This window comes from Charadrius vociferus, unplaced genomic scaffold, assembly GCF_000708025.1.
Source record: "Charadrius vociferus isolate BGI_N301 unplaced genomic scaffold, ASM70802v2 scaffold90, whole genome shotgun sequence".
Taxonomy (NCBI): domain Eukaryota; kingdom Metazoa; phylum Chordata; class Aves; order Charadriiformes; family Charadriidae; genus Charadrius; species Charadrius vociferus.
The window spans coordinates 8,197,094-8,220,996 of NW_009647222.1; the positions used below are offsets into that span (position 1 = coordinate 8,197,094).

At 40.9% G+C, this 23,903-nt stretch overlaps 1 protein-coding gene across 1 annotated transcript in view; it reads right to left on the bottom strand.

The window, feature by feature from the left end:
* Nucleotides 1-23,903, bottom strand: part of ITPR2 (inositol 1,4,5-trisphosphate receptor, type 2) — a 229,919-nt gene that overhangs the window by 105,305 nt on the left and 100,711 nt on the right. The window contains exons 35-37 of the mRNA XM_009879682.1: nucleotides 17,089-17,279; nucleotides 16,090-16,232; nucleotides 13,988-14,096 (exon numbers count right to left, since the gene is read on the bottom strand). Coding sequence (XP_009877984.1) covers nucleotides 13,988-14,096; nucleotides 16,090-16,232; nucleotides 17,089-17,279 — 443 coding nt within the window. The remainder of the gene's footprint in view (nucleotides 1-13,987; nucleotides 14,097-16,089; nucleotides 16,233-17,088; nucleotides 17,280-23,903) is intronic.

Here is a 23,903-nt window from a genome sequence, read left to right on the forward strand (position 1 = left end):
GGAGGGTACCGAAGGTGAAACCCCGCGCCTTGTAATCGTCGTCCCCCGCCGGCGCCGGGCTACCGGGGGGGAAAGCAGCTTGCGGCACCGCTCGCCGCCCTGCCAGAAAGCCGCCACCTGCACCCCGCCTCGGGCGACTCCGTGCAGAGGTGTGGGGCCCGGCAAGCCCCGACCCGGCTGATGGCCGCCCGCCGGGTCGCTGCTCATCCACACCCTGCTGCCAGCTGTGCCTGGCCTTGTTCATCCTAAAGCAGTGGCCGAGCATGAGCAGCGAGGTCTGGGTAATGGCCCTCTCCCACTTGGCACGTACTGACCGCACCACAGCTATCCCCCACCTGGAGGGATTTTCCACAAACAAGGTTGGCGCTACTTAATAATGGATCTATATTAGTGGATGGGGATAAAACACGCTCCTCCCCATGTCAAAAGATGGGGACTGGCTCCACTTCAGGCAAAGGGGCTCTCACCAGTGTCACCATCTGCAGGTCTGCATCACTAAATATTAACACCCCACAGATCACGGTTGAGCGCTGGGAGGAGTGCAGAGTTAATATACATCCCAACTTGTGCCGGTTTCATACCGACATCCAGCTTACTGACTTGGAAGCTGCTAGCCACCGCAGCCATGCTCAGCATCATACCACAGGGAGGTTTGCAAGGGAGGGTGCCACGTACAAGTCCCTGTGCTTTGCCTTTTCTTGAATCACCCTCTGGGGCTGCAGATTTTTGGAGCTACCTTGACCCAGAATTCTTCCTTCAGAAGAACGGGCATTGCAAGTCAAGTTGGCTAACACAGCAGGAGGAGTCTCTGAAGTCTGTACGACTCAAGAAGTGACTCTTTTCATGTATGCCAACATTTGAGCAAATTTAAAAAAGCGTGCTTTTTCCCAATAGAAGCCAAGTTAAGAACAAGAATTTATGTAGATAATCCAAAGCCAAGCTAACTAAATCAGTGCTTGTTAAGACTTTGTACCATTTTTTTTTCAACAAATCTTTCATTCACAAAGCCCAGGAGCACACTGTTTGCTTGATTTAAGGAGGAGAGAAAATAGGCACCCTGCCAACTGCTAGGTTCTGCACTGTCATACGCAAAGTCCTGCTTCCACTTTCAGAGAGACCTTCTTTGAAGGTGAGTCATTCGATCCTCTGGAGAGGAGCCCAAAACAGGAGCTAGCTTGTGATCCTTAAAAAGTACCCTCAGCTGCACTGACACGTGTCCACACTGATGGTACATCACTGGGCAGCAGACTCAGGGCAAGAACTGATGTTGTGTTCAAGTAGCCTGTCAGAGGGGAGATCAGTGCAACCCTTTGCACAACAGAAAAATCTAGAATGAACTTAGTCCCAGGCCCAAACGCAGTGTCCATCAAGTCAGAAATAAGCATTAGGGCAATGTATCTATTCACCAATTTCAGAAAAAAAAATAAGACAGTTTCCCCAGGGTGGCTCTTGCTCAAGTCAGATGGGCACTGTAACTTGTTTTAGCTGCACATGTGCTTTTCTAGCAAGAACGCGTCTGAAAGAACCCCTTTGTGCACTGCTGCAGCTGCCCGGCGGCTGGTTTGCCACCTCCTGTGGCTTTGGAGGCCCCTGCTGGAAGATGGAGATGTACGTGCACAGTGTAGTCCGGGGCAATAAAGCAGCTACTTTTCAGCTGGCAAAGCTGCAGTGAGAAATTAATAGTTCAGAATTGTGCAGAAGGCTTGAGAAAACACTTTTAATTTACTCTGATTTTATTACCTCACGGTTCTTGCGTGGGGTAGAGCCCCAGCTGGCTCAGTAGTAAAATCACACTACATAGGGCTTAGTAGCAAAACAGACAGATAGTGATCAAAGTACTGAACCTAAGACACAGAAGCCATAAACTGTTGGCTAGTTCAAAAGAAAACATTATCCCAGCAACACTTCCTTTCCTGCTCTCAAATAAAGTCTTTCTTCAGCTAAATATCAGAACAAAACAGAGAGAAAAGGAAAAAGTACGTGCAAAAATAGGAAAGATAGAGATAGGTTTAAAAAGTAAAGGGATTTTTTTTTTCCAGTTTCAAATTGTTTACAGTTTAATTATTAGGTTAAATACACATTGAATTAAAGCATATATCAACTAGTTGACTTCCTTTTTTTTAAAAAAAAAAAAAAGAAAAAGAAGAAAAGAACCACGAAGTAAAAGACCTGTATTTAGATTACCTGGTATGCTAGAACTTGCTACTGAGTTAAAACTAGCTCTTTCAGTATCATAGGTATGGAAATAATCTGTTTATATAAACAGCTTCATTTAAAGTAAAGTGACTCTCTGCAGACCACACTCTGGTGAGCAAAGCCTTCGAAACAACCTCACAGAGCATCAAGTAGGACTCCAGAAGGAGCCAGTTCATCTGCCACCTCCTAATCCTAGCTCAACACGCTCAAACGCAGCCAGTGCTGCTCTCATTTGACTCTGCTTCCTTTGGCTGTGTGGCATAGCAGGTTATTTGCACACACAGGCAGAAATAGGTAGCACTTTGTCCATACTTCTGCAATAGAAATTACTCGTTTCTGACTAAGCATACCACAGCCCAAAGTAATCTCTTAAACTTGTTACTCTGGCTGAGTGGTGGGGTTTTTGTTTTGCGGGTTTTTTTTTTCATGCGAACATTTCCACACAGCATCAGAACAAAAATCCAAACTCAAATAACAAAATCTGAGGTTTTCCCATGGATTATGTTGTTCACTTTAAGAATACTTAAATTTGAAGAAAAAGAAGAAAAGGACAGCTTAAGCTGTTCAACTTCCATTTTTCAAAAGGCCCCTTCTAGGTCCTTTTGGTCAGTTTTATTGTCAGAATTAAAATGACTACATGAACAAAATGCTAGCAACAACCAGGACAAATTTAATAAAGACTGTGACATAACCAGAACAATCCTCTCTGCCATCCAGGGTAAATTTACTGACCATCACCCACTTTATTGCTAGCAGTGAATTACTACTGTTATTTCCTCTGTCTCACAAAAGCATCCTAGTTAATATGGGTCTCCACAAAATCAAGGGAACTCAGGCTGCATAGTCTATTCTCCAGCAACATTTCTAGCCCCTTTGAAAAAACTGCCTTGACTAGTAAAAGAGGAAGAACTTCCCAACAACGTGCAGGACTTCCAGCATTTGTTTAAATGCAAAGATTTTCATTTTTAGAGAGCCACAGTCAAATATTTGTATATTTATAAGAGTTTGATTTCCTAAAGGGCTAAACTGCACCCAGTAGAGTGGCCCGGAGGGACCGCTAGAGCTGAGAAACTCTAGTTGGTCGTAGATGAGAAAACACCTGGTTCAAGCAAAGCTTCTTGTTCCCCTGGAGTAAGTAAGAAGTCTTCATACTGAAAAACCTGAGAGTCAAAGTTATCTAAATTTTTTTGGCACCTGGGGAGACTGCCATCCAGCCCTACTGGATGTGGGGCTAATGGGACACAAATGCTATCATATACAACTAAGGAGTCAAAAACCCCAAGTTTTCTGCATGAAAGAGGAGGAAAGTAGTAAAAAAAAAAAGGAAGGAGGGGGGAAATAAAGGGCTTGCAGGAAGAAGGAATATAAGGAGACATCGCTAGTGTAACTGCTCAGTACTTGGGGACAAAATGTTTTGGACAACTCTGCCAAGAGGAATTTTCAATGATGAGGTCCTTTCCCCAACCCCAAGTGACAGCTCTGCATCTGGAGTTACCAACACTAGTCCAAACCTTCAGAGCACGTTTCCTCGTCTTCTAACCCAGCCAGCTCAGAGCCAGTACAGCCTCTCACTGACATCCACGCCATGTCAGCATGTTACGCTCGTGACTCTGTACAGCAGAAAGCCTTTGCACGTGTGCGCTCCGAGCAAGGCCTGAGCGATGGTGAAACTGCAGTGGGAAGAAAATGGATTAATCGGGCCTCGCTGGCAAGGTGCCACATGCTGCCCGTGAAAAGCTGTTGCAAGGTAAACAAGGCACAACCTGCACAAAGTGTTCATTGCCATAAACTGAAAGAACACTTTCAGGCTCTGCCCAACAAAAAAGCTCTCTGCAAAAAGCCTAGGGTCAAAGTGACACCAAGATAATTAAGCTCATAATCCTCAGGGCAATCACCAACTCCAGAACAGGACCCTCATTGAGCAGCCTGGTCAACGCACATCATTTAGATATTCTGGTCTTTTCCCCGCAAACTCCAGAGGTCAGGTAACCATAAATGAACCTGGCTTTCATTTAAGTAAACAAACACATACATAATTTAATAAAGCATATTTCAAGCTCTGAGATTTGTAGAATAGAATTGGAAGAACAGACACACTAAAGACTCAAAGAAATCCCAAATAAACTACTGGTAATTAAAAAATCTCATGATTTTCAAGCCAAATCTCGTGATTTGTTTGTGGCCTGACTCAGGGTTTTCAGTGCTTGGGGTTGGCAACTCTGACTAAGCAGGGATATGAAATAAGAGCGAGAGTGACTGCCCGCCAGGCTTCTGTTTTCCTGGGACAGAAGACAAAGCAGCTCTGACAATTCCAGCTGGCAATACCATCCAGGCGCTCCTCCAAGGCCAAACATGCTGGGTAAAATCCTCATCAGAAAAAAAAAAAAAAATCCTATCAGAAGCAGTTACTGTGGTTGCTTAATAGCTGTTTTCCAAAGTTCAATATAGCATATACTTTCTTTTTCTTGAAAAGGGGGAGAGGGGGGAGTTGGACCACATTAAGGACTAATCCCTTGCCAGATGTCATTAGTGATGAAGCCCCTTAGAAATTACATCAGTATGAAACAAATCAGAAAACAGTGAGTTTCCATTTCCTCCTCATGTCTGGCTAGACAGAGACTTCAAGATCAGCTTTCATCTACGGCCTGGAATCAACCCTCCTCTGCGTCTTGCTTAGTGCGGTGGCAGGGGTGTTAAGCAAGTAATTGCAACCATTAGAAAGAAAAATAGCTCACTCGCTCCTGCTCCCCATCCCTGTCAAATACTGACTCCTTCATTAGGCTTCCCTAAAGCTGCTTCAGCACACTGCAGTAGTCTCTCCCTGCTCCCAGTGGAGGTAGGTGGCTCCAGCTGGGGCGCACATCTCCAGCCAGGACCCTTGCATGCTCCTGGGTGATGCAGAACCCTGAGCATTCCCCTCTCTGCTGATAACCCCAAGCATGCCCTCACATCTGGTATCCAGCAAGACAGTCTGTTCCGAGTAGAATCTAATTTCCGCCTTCCTGCAACGCTCACCCCTCCCTACCTGCTCACAGGGTGATAGAGGAGGAGCAGAAGCACAGAAAGCGATTGAGTAGATGGGCTTTGTGGGTTCTTAAGGCTTTTGCTTCCCCTAGCAAGGCAAGAGCATTGCCCATCCTGATATCTGAAAGAGCTTTATCTTTAGTTCTTTCTGTTTGGACTGACTAAACCAAATAATATCATAAACTGATTTTCTTTTTTTTTTTTGGTAGAAACTCGGTTCCTGAAACACTTTTCTGAATCATAAATCTTGGACTAAAGCAGTTTATGTAATGCAACCTATTCACACTGCCCTAACTAACCGTAACTAACCATTCCATTATAATGAGTCCATTATCCCCTGCTTTATTGTATTTTCTCTTAAAACAGAGATCAAAGATTTGGCTCTAGTGGCATCATGCCGATTTCATTTTTATTACTGGCTCCCTAGGTCTATCATAAATATTCATTGGCCATCCTTAATACAATGCATTGAATTCTGCTCACTGCTATCTCTGGTGCGACTGCAAAGTACAAACAGGGTTGTTGCTCAAACATATTAAATAAAGCAACAGCAAATTTGTGACAGTCAACAACAACAACAACAAAAAACCCAAACCAGAAAACAAAAGAACCCTTTTCCCCTTCCAAGGAAATTCAAAACCAAAGGAGACATTTTCTCTCGCCCCCTCCATGACTGCAGACATTTGACTGCTGTGGGAATTCAGCTGTGCAGAAGCAGCAGCCGCAGCTGACCTGCTCCCACTGACAGGAGACATTTTTGAAAAGTCCACAGTTGCCACACAGTGGTCTCTGCGATACTGCAGCACTCCTCTGTGCTCACGAGTAAAAATTATAAACGTTACCCAGCAGCAATGCAGAAACTGCTCAGTAATGTGGACTTTCTGTACAGCAACTAATACTTAAAATGGAGCGAGAGGTGTGGGGGGAAAAACATCCTCCAGGCTCAGTCAGCAAAAAGGTTTATGCCGTTTTATTCTCCTGACTCCCAAGAAAAACTGCAGCTATCCAAACTTCAGGATGCCTGCCATTTGTTTCTCGCCCTATACTCATCACTCACGTTCCTTTGAACTCCCCTTCTCACCTCTGCATAGCTCCTCCCAGCATCAGACAGGCAGGGTACGAAAACCCCTGTTGCACCTATGCAAATTGCTCCTGCTCTGCAAATGAGCACAGACACAGGCCCCTTGGGATGTCAACTGGATCCTTTAAACAAGCACCAACCACTGAAATTAGGGTGGCCATGGGAATTAGGTTTTGCCTCACATTAAGTAACTCTGAGAGCACTAACGTGTATCAGACACTTTATATTCTAAGCAAGAACATCTACTCCGTTAAGACAGTATGGTAGGACACAGAATGCACATTCAAATATTTATCTTCTAATACGACTCCACCATGGAGGTAATACGCTGCTAATTAAAAAAAGAGATGGAATAGGAATAAATAATCTAAAATAAATATTTATATTTATGCGTATGAATATACCCTCACACAAAACTCCACACTCCTGGAGACGTGAACCATATGATAAAACAGCTGACTCATTTTACATATTAACCTACAACATACCTTGGTCGTTTACCTAACCCCTTGCCAATCTAACCTTGGTCCTGATACCTTCATGATGTAGATTTTGATTCAAATAGCTATAAATGAGCATGGAATTTAACTTCTAGATGAACTGATTCTTTAGTGAAATCCATCCTACCTGTATTCAAAACAACAATAAAAATAAAATCCAATTGATGGTGTTCACGTAAAGGATCCTGATCAGTTCCATGAATTCTGTACCTGAGTAAGGTGCGAGGAATCATATTCAGAGCTCTGAAGAACAGCTCTGTTCCCTTGCATTCTTTTCCATTTGTTCTTAACTAAAAGCAATATTAATAGAGAAGGATGCCAAACAGTTTGCAGGCCATTAAGATCTTCTTGCTGGTTTGCTGTTCTTAAGATCAGATCCATAGAAAATAATTGGTATGAAAAAAGAAGGGGAAAACAAAAAGCATCCTTATGTCACATACATTGTATAAAAGGGAAATTCCAACACAGAAGTTGGTCATTTGAAGTTCAGCACAAGGAACAAGCCACTCCAGTTTGTTATTGTTTTGGCTGATGCTGTCTAAATCAGTTATCTACAGAAAAAATATTTTATAGTATCAGATGCTCCTTTAGAGGAAAGATGACACCAGTTCCAAAACAATTTATGATTCAGGATTTGGGACTTAATATTTCTGAAACACAACTGGATAACAACATACCGTATTCTTAAAATTTGATAAATATGAGCTGCTGAGAGGCTACAGTCTTTCAGAAGAAATGTGTTTACAACCATGTGTTTTTTCAGCCTTGGCATCCTGCCACTAGATTTGTTTGTGACTTGGAGAACAAACAAACAAAAAATAACCAAGGTTTTGAAACAAAGAAAAATAAGTACCAGCGAGTAGTGAACACCATTGCTCACTCAACTATTACCTAAGCTAAAAGTGCCTTTAAGTCTCCGGAGATAATATATTTGGATCGCAGTGACAGTTAAAAATTATACATATAAAAGAGAGGGCAAAATCATGAATGCACCCACTCCTGAAAAGTAGTTAGGCATGTGCCTCACTCCCACCGCAGCAGATTAAAGTGCTCTTGCCTTCCACTAGATCAGGATGTTTCACTTCATAAGAGGTCAGAAGTGGTGTCTCCTACCTGTCCTTGATCTATGGCTTTCAGTTTAAAGTTCTTGTCCAGGTCAACAAGAGCAATGCACTCTGCCTGAAAGTATCCGTGACACAGATCACTATATGCATCTCGCAACTGGCCCAAGTAAAGTGGCTTTGGACAGGCTTCTGAACACAAGCAGATGACCGTCCAAAGCTGGATCAAATCTCTGGGGCCTGTTACTTACAGAAAAAAATCTCCCCTCAAAAACTAGTCATGCTTTTCATATACCAAGTACTTAGAGGGTTTTGCACTCGCAAGAAAATAAATCCCTGTATAAATGTACGTGATTGGAAACCCAGCAGAATATCTGGGGGATGTCCCCCACAGCATACAGCAGTGTTGCCCTTTAGTCCAGAACAATGTACATTATGGGAGGGATAAGGGATATCGCAAAGATGAGGGATGCTACTTCTGAATAGTCTAGTTGCTACCACATGTCAAAGCGCCAGAAATGTGCATCGATAATAACATGCCATAGTGCCTGATGGCCCCAGGCACTAAGCACTAAGCTAACAACACCTAGCTAGTACAAACAACAGCATCACATGCCTTGTGGTATCTCTGTGCTTAATTATTCCAGCTTGAAGCCTAGAGGGGGGAAAAGTGAAACTGCGTGAGTTTGTTTCTCTGTAGGTTTTATTTCTTTGGCTTGTAAAATGTCAGCGTATGGGTATAATGAGAGATTACCACACTTTAAGGGTCTGACCACATTTAGTGTTTAGTCTTGCATATCTGAAAGCTCTGATGCTCCTACCGCTGCAATTACTGGCTCAGAGGATTCGCAGCAATAGCAAAGCTTGAATCCTCCACTGCAGTGAATCAGTGCAGGCTTCAGTTCTGCAGCAGACCACTACCTTCACATAAACCATCGCACAGATGGAAGGGTTTGTCCCAGCAGCATTTGAACTTTCTGCCATACTTCATCACTTAACTGTCACGACAAAGCCACAACAGCGGCTTCCTGACCAAGCAGATGTACGTGCTGGTCACAGCAATCACGCTGGCACTGCTAGAGCTAACTAAACATTCTTCATCCCTGCACCTCCAGTCCTCCCCAGGCTGTGGCTGTTTTGCTAAGGAGAGAGTTTTTAATGCAGGATGCTGCAAAAATGTCCTTTACCAGCAGCTTAAATGTTCTTCTATAGTATTTCTAACCCCCTATTTCCTTACAGCCACACTGAGCTTAGTGAGGAGAACGGCCTATTGACAACGGGGAAAAAAAAGGCTAGTGCATAGGCATTTTTATAAATGAGCACAAATAAAACAGACAGCAGAAGGGTGAAAAATTAAATGTAATTCTTCAGAATGCCTGCAGTGCCACTAATCCAAAATGTGAGTAGTAATATAAACAAAGGGATTTTAGATCCTGTTTTTCCTCCCATTTAAAATAAGCATAATTTTAAGGTATAATACATTCAGCAAGCCCCACATACTCATAATCATTCTCTTTTTTCCTCCTTTTATTTTTACCTACATATGCTATTTATCTGAATGCTGCCTAATTCGCAGATGCAAGTAAGTAAAATAATCTTGAAAAGATGAGGCTATAGGCTAGAATACAGTTTAAATTGAGAATGGCTTTGATTCAAAGAGCTGCAACCCTGGGACACTGCAGTGGCTCCCAGCAACATCTCCTGGCTTCTAAGATACATTAAGACCATTCTTCCCAGCAGGAAAAGATCTGCAGCTTCCACTGGTTTCAACTTGATGGGTAGATCAGTTCATTCATGAACTTGGACTATTGCTCTTGACAAACTCACTGGAGTTTTGTCAACAGCTCCACATGAAAAGACTTAGGTCTTCTGCCACAAAATGACCAAGAGCTGATAGTGACATCTTACAGCAATAAAATACATTTGTATTTACACTGAAGCTATTTTTTCACGTGTATATTTGGTGCTGTTGCTGAAAACAGAGGAGGATAGCTTACATTTCATATCTAAAGTGGAATGCAGAAACATTACCACTGCAAAACGAAAGGCTACTTCTATGATTTTAAATCATGAAGCTAGTGCAAATGTATAAGAGCAAGACAGCATTTTTCATGAGTTTTTCCAAAAAAGGCAAAAAGCACAACTACTTATTTCTGACAATTAAGCAGCTTACACAGTCTTTGTTCTACTGACACTTAAAAATGCAGTTTCAATTATTTATACTGTAGTTCAACACCCAAAGCAGGAAGAAAGTAAAAAGTCTGTGTTTTGAAGCACAAGTAACCCATACTGAAGGGTTCAATCTATTTATAATAGTGTTTCCCTTAGAAACTACCAGTTGGCGGGGTGTATATAGGCTTGGATTCTGCCATATTCTGTAATGCGCTATCATCCATTAACACTCTGACCAGCCAATAATGTTGCACTAAACTTCTCATATACACACATTATCAGAGAGAGTATTTGTTCCCCCCAGAGATGCTGACCTCATTTAAGAACAGTTGGGAAATCAGAAGGTTGTCCATGCCCAAGGCATTGACATGCCAGCAGCTGGAGTGAGTTAAGAAGTTGCCACATGAGCACACATCAGTCAGAGTTCAACAACTTCATCCAATTCACCAAGGGTGGGTTTAATTTAAGCTTCTGAACTGTCTTTGAAGCATCTGGGAGGACTCACCCCTCCTGGCCCACCAGCTCCATTGCAGGGACGGTTGCTTGCAGCAGGACAGCAAGTTAATGCTAAGATTTTAAACTGCTCCAGTCATTTGCAAAGTGAACATGCATCAGTGGTCTACACATCTCAGGTGCTTCTGGAAATGTTACCCAGATTCAAATTGAGACACGGAAGTAGGTCTAGAGGCAGTATTCACACAGAAATTAAACTGAAATCAAGCACTATGATGAAGGACAAAAAACCAAATTGCATAAAAAATTCAAAAATTCTAGACCAAGATCCTTCTGGGTTTAAAAATGGCCAGCAACAAAAAACATAAATGTGGCAGATATAGTCTAAACACAGTCCTGTCTCCCCTGTTTCTCTTCTTAAACAGTCAGTCTAAAGTAGGCTTTTATCTATACCACAGCAACTGTCTGAGTAGAGGCAATGTTGACTTCCTCCGCACACTGCTTTGTCCAAGTGTTTTAACACTGTTCTGGAAGAGCTTTCTTAAGAGAGGGGCTGTAGATCAAGTTTCATTCCAGTTAGTTACCTAATCAATACAAATAGGACTAGGACTTAACGTAGAACTCCCAGGAGATTGTAATAATCACCCACAATTACTTATGAAAGCAAATCAATGAGCAAGAGGTTTTATGTGTCATTTATATACCTTAAATCAAACTTCTGAAATTAAACTTTGATTCCTAACATGATTAGATGTTGCGGCACTAAGCAAAACAATGCATAAGCAAGCACTGCCCCAAAGGCTGACTGTAAGGGCAACCGAAGATGGAGGCAGGAGAGCATGAGCAGCCCTGAAACACACCAGCAAGGGGAGGCAGAACAACAAAGTTGAGACAGTGGATACAGAACAGGCATAAAACCAGTGAAATAAGCACCTACAGCTATCTTTTCCTTCTGTTCCTTCAATCAAACAGGCAACCTCCCAGTGGTCAAATGAAAGATAAAGACAGTAGAAGGTAAGGTTCCCAGATCTGGATCACAACTGTGGGAGGTAAAGGGAAGAGAAAGAAAGAGCAACAAATTTTATTTCATTATTTCTTCCTTGTTTCTCACTGTGGGAAAGTCTGCAGAAACTAGAGGTTTACCATCTCTGTCAAATTTATGACACAAAATACATTATGATGGGTGATTAACAAACTCAGTTTTTCTGTCAAAATGTCATGTGTCCCTTTGTGGCTTTGTTCTGGTATTATCGTTACAAATTTACTACTATAATTTTTTTCAGTAGCTGCATAACACAGTTGAATAACTTTGCAGGCAGTGAGATCACAGTTCACAAAAAGCTGGAAACACGCATAAGAGGCTATTCGTTGCGCTGTTTTTACTATTCTGAAGTCCATACCATGAACAATGACTCATAACAGTAGCAAGCCGGAGTAGCACTTGCAAACCATACAAGCTTGTTTACTCATTTATTTGTTTGCACTGATTCATTATGTTCCTCAGTGTAAAATATATAGGACTCAAGAGAAGGCACGAGGGAGAAATTCTGTTCCCTGAAGAACTCATCCACCCACCATGCCCTACCAAGATGGTGGATGTCACCTGGGCATACACCTCCTACGTCCACTCCTGAGAACCAGAGGCTGGCCTGGCTGGGTGAAGAGGCCCTACATACCAATGGGCACACTCCCTCTGGTGGCTTCACTCAGTCTCGCTTTATCAGTATCCACGACAGGGTACAAAGAGCAATTGAAACAGGCAAATTTTTTGTTAGCTTGTTTTAAGTCATAGATTAAAACATTGATTTTTTTTTTTTTCCCCCCCTGTAGTCCTGAGATGTTTTAACTTTTGGTCGGTCTATGTAATTATTTTGGAGAGGTTTGGCAAAGTTCATCGTAGCATGTAGTTACAAAAGCAAATTAGTTTTTCCATATGATGCAGTGGCATTATGGACCCAGCAAGCTATTAGAATAAGTAAGAATAATAATTAAGAGGAAGAATATCTGCTTCACCTGCAAAACTCTTGTTATGACATTAAAAAAAAAAAAAGTGTCTGCCCAGGCCTAGCCACATTTTTCTCCGAGCAGGAGGTGAAGAGGAGGTTGGTTTTCTCTGCATGCAGTACTTGGTTTTGCATAAGGCAAGGCTGTTGTTTTGCTGTTGCTGCCTTTGTCTTCATTTCACTGTTCTGCCTTGAGATTTTTTTTTTATCCTGTCTAGCAGGTTGCTTAGAAGCCTGGGCAATATGTTCCCATGTCCATATGTTGAAATCAAAACAAACAATACACAGTCAAAACAAAGACACTGTGAATATTTCCCATTTCTAATATATGGCTCATCTATCATGAAAAAGAAAAAGAGTGTGTTGGTACTTTATCAGATCATATGACAGGACCAAAACATTTAACTTTAAAAATAAAATCTCAAACACCCAGAAATAGGCGTGGGCATCTTAACCACCACAGACTATTTTTTCTTAAGGATAGGCTGGGGTTAAGATTGAATCTCATAGTATATCTGAATGGTACATAATTTTGTCAAGTACAATAACATGAATGAGTGCTGTTGCTTAGACATCTGAAAATATTTGGGTATAAAAGCCTAAGACAGTGAAACAGTGTGACACTGGGTTTTAATCAATAATTTTTCTCAAGGTAAAGTGAAATCCATGAACATACTTGACTAAACATATCAGCTGTGAACAAATGAAAATGACGGCACTGAAAGATTAGATAATAGCGCTATGATTCATATTTAAGAGTGAGTAATACTGCAAGAATTCGGGGGGCACTCAAGAAACACGGATAAGAGGAAACCACACAAAAAGCACAGGGATCAGGCTCAAGAAGAAGGGACAGCTAACATGTAAATCTGCATCTAGCTACTGATACACAAAGGCACAGGCAGGATGAAAGAGGTATTTGAAAAAATTGGTTTTGCAAGAGAAAACTGGGCAATAAGGGGAAACAGAGGAGTTAAAGAAATAATTAGGCCTTTGCAGAGTACAGACTATGTCACTTCTCCCCAAAAGTGGCAGCTCTGCTTAAGCATTACATATTCCAGTCACACATTCATGAGCATTAAAAAGTGTATGGAGTACAAAAGTTTGGCACCACAGGTAGCAAGGAAAAACTGTACACTTGCAATTAAAAATCCCTATATTTCCAATCGATCTTATGAGAGATAAAGTCAGATGTGACATAAGATGACAGGATATCCAATAGATAATAGTCATATCTGGTAATACTCACTACTGCTAATTCATTTCATCTTCCTTGCCTTGACTCTTGTCAAGTCCCTGATACAAAACTATGTAAGGCAGATAGTTTCTTTTGTTCCAATCTTACTTTCCTGCCTTACCACATTGTTCCTAAGACACCACGTTATCTTTAAAACATGTACGAAATTGAAATCATGTCAGATTCTGTTACTGTCCTAGAGCCAACATTTTAATACCATGCTATTAGTTCTATATTTAATACTAAAATGGTAGCAGTACCTCTTCCGCAAAGTTAGTTTTCTTGTCAAGCATTTCTCGTAACGTCTGAAGAATTTTAATGCAGAGCTTTTCTTCTTTCTCCATTAGCTTCTTTGTGTGATTAATCAACCTTAAAATAAAATATTAAACCTTAAAGAGCATTGCACATTGTTGCTAAGCCATACTACAATTTCTTTATGCAAAAATTGCCTGTCACTATATTTTTCCTCAAGGAAAGGAAATAAAAGTAGACAAGAGAAATCATAATTAAAAAGGAAATGTGACTTTCAAGGTGGTGTGAGTTTTTTATGTCAATTTGCATATCTTACTGCCCATACAGAAAGCAGAATTCTACATCCACTTTTTATGAGTGCTTCCAGATTAAGATCCAAACTTGCTATTTCATCCTTTCTTTATTTCAAGGTAACCAATGTTCCCCATGCATCTTGCAAACTTTAAAAGCTACAACCTTTACACCTTCCAACCTTGATGATGGTTATACTTATTATATAATTACCAAATAGCATCCAGCCAAAAGGATCCCCACAAACCTTACATGGAAGCACTCAGAAATGCAGATATTTGGATGAAACATAACCATTGTTTACATTCATGTAACAACTTTACAAGACTGTTTCAAGTCAGAAAAGAAGATACATTTCTGATTCCAACCAAGACTGTGATGGGAGTTTGGGTTTCTGTCAGCTTAAGCCAATACCAGAAGCAACTTTTCTGTCTCTGCAGAGCAAGTCCTTGCACTGGTTCTCCTCATTGCTGGAGAAATGTTTGTGAAAACAGAAGGGAGGAGGAAATCTGAAGGCCTTGGACAGGCTTTTTTTTCCATCAGTACCAGTGCTGGGTTATAGTGGACAGAACAGCGTTCATCAAATTATGGCCTAGGATCAGCATACAACAAAGCACTGTGGCCACCGATTTACACTGAAAGATGGCACCATTAATCGTCCTAAATCACAAACAGACACCAAAAACAGAGTTGGGAGGGATGACACTGCAATACGTAGACCAGCACTCCATAACCCAACAGAACTGATTAGATCACTGCTAAGTTAGTAAGCTAATGCCATCCTGGGCTCAGTGGAGACACTGTGCAGGACTGTCCCACTGTCATCTTCACCAATTTCATGAGCTATGAGTCCAAAACAATGCAGCTCTCAGGCCTGCAGTACTGAGAATATTTTTAAAGAGTTACACCTTTATCTCAGGATTCTTGCGTAGCTCTGCAAAGCATTCCTTTGCCGTGGAAGTTAATTAAATAAAACAGAAAACTGTTTATTGCGTTACGAGGGCCATGTCCAGCAACCCTCAACTTGATTTGATGCGGACTTTGAAAGGTGTTTGGACAGAGGGGATGGGATGGGACAAACTCAAAATTTAACTTAATTTTTCCAAACATATAAAGTATATTGTTATAACACTGTCTCTGCAGAATATGCAAAAAGCCAAGGAATGAGGAGAACTGCCAAATGCGTTCATTTCCCCCAAGTTACCTCTGTTTAAATTACAGTTTCTCAAGGGCAGTGAGGGCATCTCACTTGAGGACTAATAAAAAAATTGCAAGACTCTAGTCCAATGCACAGACTGCATATAAAACAGCTAATAATTCAAGACCAGGTAGGGGTGACAGTGAAATGTATTTTTAAAAGAGCTTTTGGCAGTTTAAAATAAAAATTAAAAGATTTATTTGCTTTACAAAAAAAAAAAAATCTAGCCCTGAGCACCCCACCCTGCCTCACTATGAATTCTTGAAAATTCCACCATGGAAAGTCTAAGTTTCTGCTGTAGATTTGGAGAAACTTAATAGCAAAAGTAGCCCATTAAGAAAACAGAAGTAGGTTAAGCCTGTCACAGTTTTAACAAGCTACTAACATTCAATTTCTAGGCAGGCAAGGCAAGCAACTTCTTGCTCTACTCGTCTCCAGACTCCTAAACTGCTGAGAAACCTAAAACATACAGCAAAAGACCTCACTTTAAGCTTTCAATATGAACTCAGACACCTACATGCTTAAGTCACTCTTGAAAATCAGAGGTAAGTGCTGTTGAAAATTTTAGCTCTCTGCCACCTTTTGCAAAGAAGCAAATAGGCCTCTCCTTACACCACTTACTTGGACATGAAAGCACCGCATCTTATTCTGGCATCGCTCCCCTCAGGAAAAAGAAGTTCTGGACTGTGCAGCACATCAACCAGCACCGAGAATTCAGCTTGCATCATGGGAGTGAACTGCTGTTCCAAGGAGGACACTACATCCTAGGGAAAAAGAAGAAGAATGTAATTCATAACTATGTCCGGCCAAGAAAACTAGAAGAATATTGCCGTGGAGTTGAACAATACTGTGCAATGGGCTATTCAACCCACTTCTGACAGCCAACCGCAAGAGCCCAGGTGACAGTAAAGCAACCTCATGCCTTTCTTCATGCCACTCCTCATGCCACTCTTCAAGGGGGATGTAGGTGCCCATTACAATCTGCCTTGCTGTTCTCTCTCAAATTTCTACTCTGCAGTAATGCCCATAAGCCACTCGCAAAAGTCAAGATGATGGTGTGCTGGAAAAACACTGCTTGTCATACCCGGTGTTAGTGTATCACCTGAGGCGTTGCCTCCTTGGTATTTAGGGCTCCTCCATTTGTCTGGGTCCTGCTGTTTTCTTCGTTCATAAACTCCTGATGTCATTTAACCGCTACAAGCACAAGATGATCTCCACCTTATAGGTATTCGCCAGTGACACAAATCTGACACAAGGGCTCCTAAAACCCCAGTACCTCCTCTGCAGTCAAAACAGGACATGTGACAATGAAAAGGCAGAAAGGAGATCCTTCTCTGCGAACCACTTTAGGAAAAACTACATACTTCCTACCCTTCTCTCTTGACTTCTGTAGGAGCCAAATTCAGATCATGAATCAAAAGGCCCTGCTTGTTGGCTTCACTTTGAACAGACACCAGAGAAGAGCTGAGCCCTCTGCTCTCCCCACTTAGAAGTGCAAAGGTAGCTGCCATCCAGCACTAAAAATGCAATGACTCTGTCTCTGGTGTTTGCCGCATCTGGCACCTATTAGATAAATGCACTACCAGAACTACTGCCTGAGCCGTTTGCTATTTTTTGTACCTGTAGTTTTTCTATTATGTTCCTGTAATCCCAGGCAGGCCCACCAAGAGCTTCTTTAAAACGAGGTCCACTGCGGGCTGACATTCTCCACCCCATGGCTGCCCTCTGCACCATGTTAGAGTGACTCTTCATGAACAAGGTGTTGACCTGGCTGTCCAAATCCACTGGAATTGCAATCCCACGGTTCTTTGCTTCAAAAGGAAGAAAAAAGAAGACATTTTCAGTGGCAAAACCATGAAAATCTTATGAGATCACGGTATGCAAAATCCTGATATTCTTGAAGTTAAGGGGCAGAGGGATCTTACTTCAACAGGTTTTAAATATAAGGATCAAAAACCTAAGCTGGTGGAAGTCAGCCATAATCTAGTTAAAGAAAGCAAGCTGTACCACGTTAAATGAGATGAGGATGATTTCCAGTACCTATTTTCATAGGTACAGAAGTTTAGTTTTTAAAATAGAATAATTTTTTTTACTAACATAAAAAAAAATCAGATCCAGAGATATTAATAAAAGTAACAAAAAGAGTATTCATTATTATTTCAACAGCTAGGTTTACTCTATTAAGAAGTATATTCAAAAATTCTTCTTTCTAGTGGGCACATGCACATTTAGCCAATTTATCCCAAGTGCAATTTGTTGCTTTTCTGTGTATTTCTCTTGCAAAGACCTTGAGAAACCAAGTACATACAAATTAAATTTGAAAAAAACTGTCTCCTCTCTCCCTTCGGTTTCCTACATGGGCATGGTTGTTAAACCACGAGGTTCCTGGATGCCACTGCAATATATCCGATACTTAATAAACATGTGATAGTTTAACTGATAGTTAAACAAATTTAACCAATAGTTAAAAAAAATTATTTTTTCTTTTTTAGACTTGAGGGGCAGGAAGTGACAAAAGAGAGAATATCAGAGAAAAAAGCAACTGATGAAAGACTTGCACGAATTCTTACAGGGCATCCATTATTAAACTACTATTGCATCCTGAACTGTCGTTTGAAAGAAAATGCTAGAAGGTATCTGCCCTCTCCTCCATGAAAATCTTTGTGTTAGCTGCATCTCTACATTCCACTGGAGATCAGAGTGACATTCTTTTACGGCTCAGCATGAGTCGTCTGAAATTCAACAAATAAACAAGAGATCAATGCAGCCATATCTCTGTTTCAAAGATTAGGTCACGTTCCAGTGATTAGGCTTTGTATTCTACATCACTTAATTTCCATGGCACAGTTTACATTTAAGAAAAACTTAGAAGTAAAATGGAGAAGCAGTTCCTGTTCATTTGTAATAACAACTAATAATAACTAATTTTTCGGCTTTCCTTATTGAAACAAGGTGAATTTTCAGCAAAGCTTTAGCCCATATTACAGTTCTGCACAACATTTCTTTGAGGCATTTCCTCACCATTCTGCACTAGCACAAATGCTCTCCACAGTAGCAGAAGGCATACAAAAATATTCTACCTTTCCCTCCCAGTTCTTTAAACATATACAACTTTTAAGTCCTGAACTTGCGAAGACAACAGATGCCCTTCTTTGCTAAACAGCCTATGCATCAAACCCCACAGGAGTACGTGCAAGCAGAGAGCCAGGCGTGCAGCCCTGATGAATGAAGGCTCGTGTGCTGCCAAGCACGGTGAGTCACGGATCCCAGGCAGAAACTTTCTCTTCCCCTGAATACTATATTGTAACGGCAGCATTTATTATAAACCTAAATTTGGCTGTGACACCTCAACCCCCAATCTCACAGACTACAGCAAGAGTGCTCTGTCACGCGTGTCCTCATCCCTTTAATAGCTCCTGCAGGTGCAGGGCATCCTCCTCTCTTCCCGCTGCAAGGGGGTATCCTGATGCAGGACCAGGGCCTCCACCTGTAGATTAGGCTCTTTAACTGGGATGGAAAAGAGATCTCTTATTCTGTTTCTGGTAGGCACTTTCTTTTAAACAGTTTGCCATAGGGATTTGAAAATTCTTTTCTTAGGTCAAGATGGGAAGACACATTTCCCCACAACCATATACGAATCCTCAGGAGCAGATGTACAGCAGTTTCCACGCTGTTGACTGACTTTTCCTTTCCACTCTCTATTTGTTTTGAAGGCAAGGTTCCTGATTATCATGAGGAAAATACAATATATAGCTGGCCATTATTTCTAATGACTGTTTTTCCATATTATTTGACTGGATTATTTTTCAAAACACATTTGCCCTGTTGCTGCTTACTTTATTATAGAAGTCCATTAAAGTTCTGCCAGTGTGGGTAGGGTGTTGCAGCCTATTAATCCAATTTATTGTGTCCTAATGTCAGTCACTGAAATGTTATCGGACAATGCTCTCTTCTCAATTAAGTGGTATGTATGCAGAATCCTGATATATCCAGGAATAAATTTAGCAATGGGGAGCATGCTGTTCAGAGGAAAACCCAGACTTCTGCAGTCCTATAGATGCCATTTGAAGTTAACAACTTCCATCAGTGTCTGAGGAGCAGTCAAGGACTATGATTGTTCAAAGAGTTGCAGCTAATTAAAACTATCACAAAGAAAACCAGAGAGAGAGGAAAAAAAAATACTCCTTTGTTTTGAACAGTTCTTATATGTATAATTCCATTTGTAATTAAGATTTGTATTAGTTGTCAAAGGGCACTGTTGAAGTCTAAGCTATAAACAAAGCCTTTGTCTTCTTATTTCTTTGCAGCTTGTAGAAAGTTTATCTTTCATTTGTTTCACATTTCATTATTTAAAACAACATGAAACATATTTTTACATTTTGGAAAGCTGATGAACAAATGTGAACATAAATATTTATTTTTAATTTAGGTGTTGTAGGCTGCTTTCCTCTTCAAAATGTGTCAATCTCCCTTAAAGTATGAACGTAAAATATTTAAAAGCATGTTTATTTTTGCTCCACTTAGAAATACTTTTGGACGGCACTCAAACTTGCAAAGTAGGGTTAGAGCTGGTAGACAAAGGAGCCAGGAGGGGGTAAAATTCTGTCCTTCATCTGACTAGCGAACGTGGGGAAAAAAGCATGCTACGTTGCTCTATGTAAACTGGTACCATAGGTATCTAGCAGGATACTTACCATGATGGACTACAACATGGCTTCAGCTAAGGTAAATTCTGCCTTGCAGTGGAGGGCATAGCGCAGGCTTATATACTGCTTAATTCCTACCTAGAGCACCCTGCACAGGGCTAATTACCCTGAATACACTGCACTGTTTTACCAATGTCCGAGGAAGTGTGATTTGCTAGGAAATCCTTTGCACGACTAACTATCAATCTGCTGCTCACAATCATGCTCTCGCCCACAGCTGAGCCGAGGCAAGCGAGCAAGCGGCACCCATGGAAATGGTGTGCCACACAGTGCCGCAAATTCAGCCAGGTCACAGTAAAAAATTCTGCTCTCTGCTGGATGGTTCTGTATGTATCCAGTGCATCAGCAGCTTTCTTCTGCTTTACTGTTTAAACTATGAAAAAGTACTCTGAGATGGGGACTGAAAAGAGAAGGGCAACATTAATGTTGAGAATCAAGTAGCTAAAAATCAAGCCGCTCTCTACAAGTGAGCTGGACTCCAGCAAAGCCCCAAGAGCACAGCCCAGGTGCTACCAGAAGGGTTGAAATGGGCTGAGATGTATTTTGTTAAATTACTTGCACGTAGTTCTCTTCACAGAAGCACAGAAACTGCAAGTAAAAGGACCTATTTCAGGAATGCTTGCTGAAGCACTGTCCTTTCACTATACTCCCTACCTCAGTCTGAGGATCAATTTAGGACTAAGGATATCCAGGAAGCAGTCCTTGCCTGTAATTTTCCTTGGAAGCCCATTATTCAGAGTAACGTATCTTGCCATAAGGAAGCTTGCTGTTCTCCTTGATGTTCCCACCTAGTGCTCCCTAATTTTAAATTTCACTCCATTAGCTTTTGTATTATATACAAAATACAACAGTATGTAGTGGCTTCACAGCTGTTTAGTACACTTCGCGCTACCCTAAACCATCTCTGGTGTGGTGGTGCGGGTTTTGCGGGGGACAAGAGGTGTTTCACCCCTTAGAGCCTCAAGGAGGAGCGTGACAGGCAATCTGGGTCACAAAAAAGCCACAGCTGTACCTGGCTGCGAAGCCTTTACTCTCCTTGCCGTTCACGCCCCTCTGGTAGTTGCAGACAGCTCTATCATGTTCTCCCACACTTTCCAGTTGTCACTTAACGGAGCGATGCATATTTAGTTCAATTAATTTTGCTCCATAAATCAGTCCCTCCAGCTCCTTAATCATTTACTGACTGCTTAACAAACGCATTTGGATGGAGAGACACTAATGCTAGCAACAGCAAGACTTTTTAAAGGAAATAAAAGCTTTGTGTAGACAAGACACAAGCCTGCCAATCTCGTACCCTTCACTTGGATGTTTTCTTCCAACAGAAAATCTACGCTAAAATATTTATCAGTCTGTAAAAAGATCATCATTGAATTTTTCTTGCAATTAGGGAAACACAAACAGTTAAAATAGAATAAAATATGTGCTTCATCTGAAACGTATTCTTCTTGCTGTCAAAAAAGTAACAACAGGATAATTATTTTATTTGAACTAAAAATTGAAAATGAAGGTCTAGCTTTTTATAAAATGGAAAAAAGATTTTAAAACTCAAATGGGAAGCAAAATAAAGTATTTTCAGGGCTGAAAAAAATGTTACAGGGAAGTTCATCTATATGGACATTAAAAGACACACAATAATTCCAAAGAAGCAATAAAATGTAACCTAGATTTTATGTTTAATTTTTCCTGTTTGTAATTTGTCGGGGAGAAGGAAAGGGCTTTAGAAGACACAAAGCATGGTCAAGGAGCGCCACAGGAGAGTTTTTTGGATTCTGTATGAAGGGGTATTGGTGAGCTGAAATTGGACAATAAATACTCAACTAGAAAGGACTTCACCACTCCCTTCAGACCATCTGCTCTCTGTTACAGACAACCCATGTTCTTTAATATCTTTTGAAAAATGTAACAAGCCCCATTTAAAAATGAAGCTAGCTTTTCTGCCATCCCTCCTCCCTCCATTTTCTCTTGGCCCATTGACCAAGGACATCCTTCCAAAGTTGGTTTCAAACCTCTGATTTACAGTCTAAATTTATTTAGTTTATTTACAACCTAGTGTAATTTATGTCCTGTTGGTTTTGGGTCAGCGCTGTCCTCTAGCTTAAATGTCTCTTCTTCAAGACTATTCATCTTCCTAAGTACTTTTAAAGAGCAACGACAGAGGCCTTTGTTTTGCTAGGCAAAACACACGGGGCTCCTGTAGTCTCTTCTTGTAATACAGTTCTCCTTTCCCCTGACCATCACAGTAGTACTTACTCTGTACCCGTTCCAGTTTTGAACTTATGAAATAGAAATCTTACAGGACTCGCCTCCAGTTTCGCAGGATGGAAACAAGGATTCTCCTTTTGCTTTTCCTGCACAGCATCCTGGAGTATAATCTGATAATGACTAATGTAATTTGGCTTGCTAACAAATTTTTTTAAAGAGTTTGCCAAGAGAAATAGTCTAACAAAATGCAGGGTCCTCTCTGCCACTGTTTATTCATCTGGGAAATTCCAATTATTTCATTATTGGTGGTAACAAAACAACAATACACATACTACGTCCTTGGGATACACACACAGTATCAGAGGGAAGATGCAATTTGTAAAAACATAAGGAAGAAAGCTGATGGATACTACAGAGACAAGACTATAATACAACTAGATTCAACCTTGTAACAGAAAAAAAAAAGCTGATGCTCGGGGGTGAAGATTTAAGAATCATGACTTAATTAAGAAGCAAAGACAGTTCTTTGCATGGGTCCTGAAAGACTGGTCAGCCCTGGGAGAAAGACCCTGCTCCAATACAGTGTAAGATATACAATCCAGATCTTTAGTTGTGAGGACAGGTGATATTCCCCAATATTACTATATGGAAAGACAGTAGATGGTCTCAAATGCAAACTTTGAGACTGGCCTCCACCCTTCTCAATCTTGCAAAAAATATAAAATGTAGGAACTGAAAAGTCCTTTGATAATGAATTCACTTTAAATAAATTAAACTGTTAGAGGTCTTAGTTCCTCTGTTTTCACAAAGATACGGCGTCCTTTTAAACATTTTTCATTTGTAGCTGTTTTACCAATGAGATAGAAGCTGTTTTGCTCATTCATTTTTTGGACTATATTTTCAAGCAAAAGCTCACTCCTATGCAATCATACAAAAAAGCAAAAGTGATATATGTATGTGTTAATTCTCATTACTGGGATGATCTGCTTCAGAAATCCATATGAACAAGATGCATAAATATACATATATTATTTCATAAGTGTTTCTTATTCATGCCTGGTAGCCAAATTACTGAGCAATAAAAACCTGCTGCACGTTGGTATCTTTGTGTTCCAAATCTCTTGGAGCCACAGAGGGGTCTGCTGAAGAAGACAAGCAAACTTCTATGCTTCTCACTGAACTGGAGGCAGATAACTGCCTAGAGACAAAGCAGCAAGTGAAGCTTGAAAAGCTTATGAAGTTTTTCCCTAGTGGTCAAGTGGAGTTGAAGTACCAGGGTTATAAGAAATTAGCTTCTGCAACATATCCTTTTGTTGACCTGGAAGATAATGCACATTCTTGCAGTGCTTATAAGAAGATAGATGTAAAGATCTCGAGGCAATACTTACATCCACCTGCCAGCAACAAACTAGTAAGCACTGAGCAGAATGTACGTTGCTTAAACTTGCTCTGAAATGGGTCTTTTAAAAGTGCATTATTATATGGATCTTTGATATCTTGGGAAATCTGTGTGTGATTTTTCTTCCT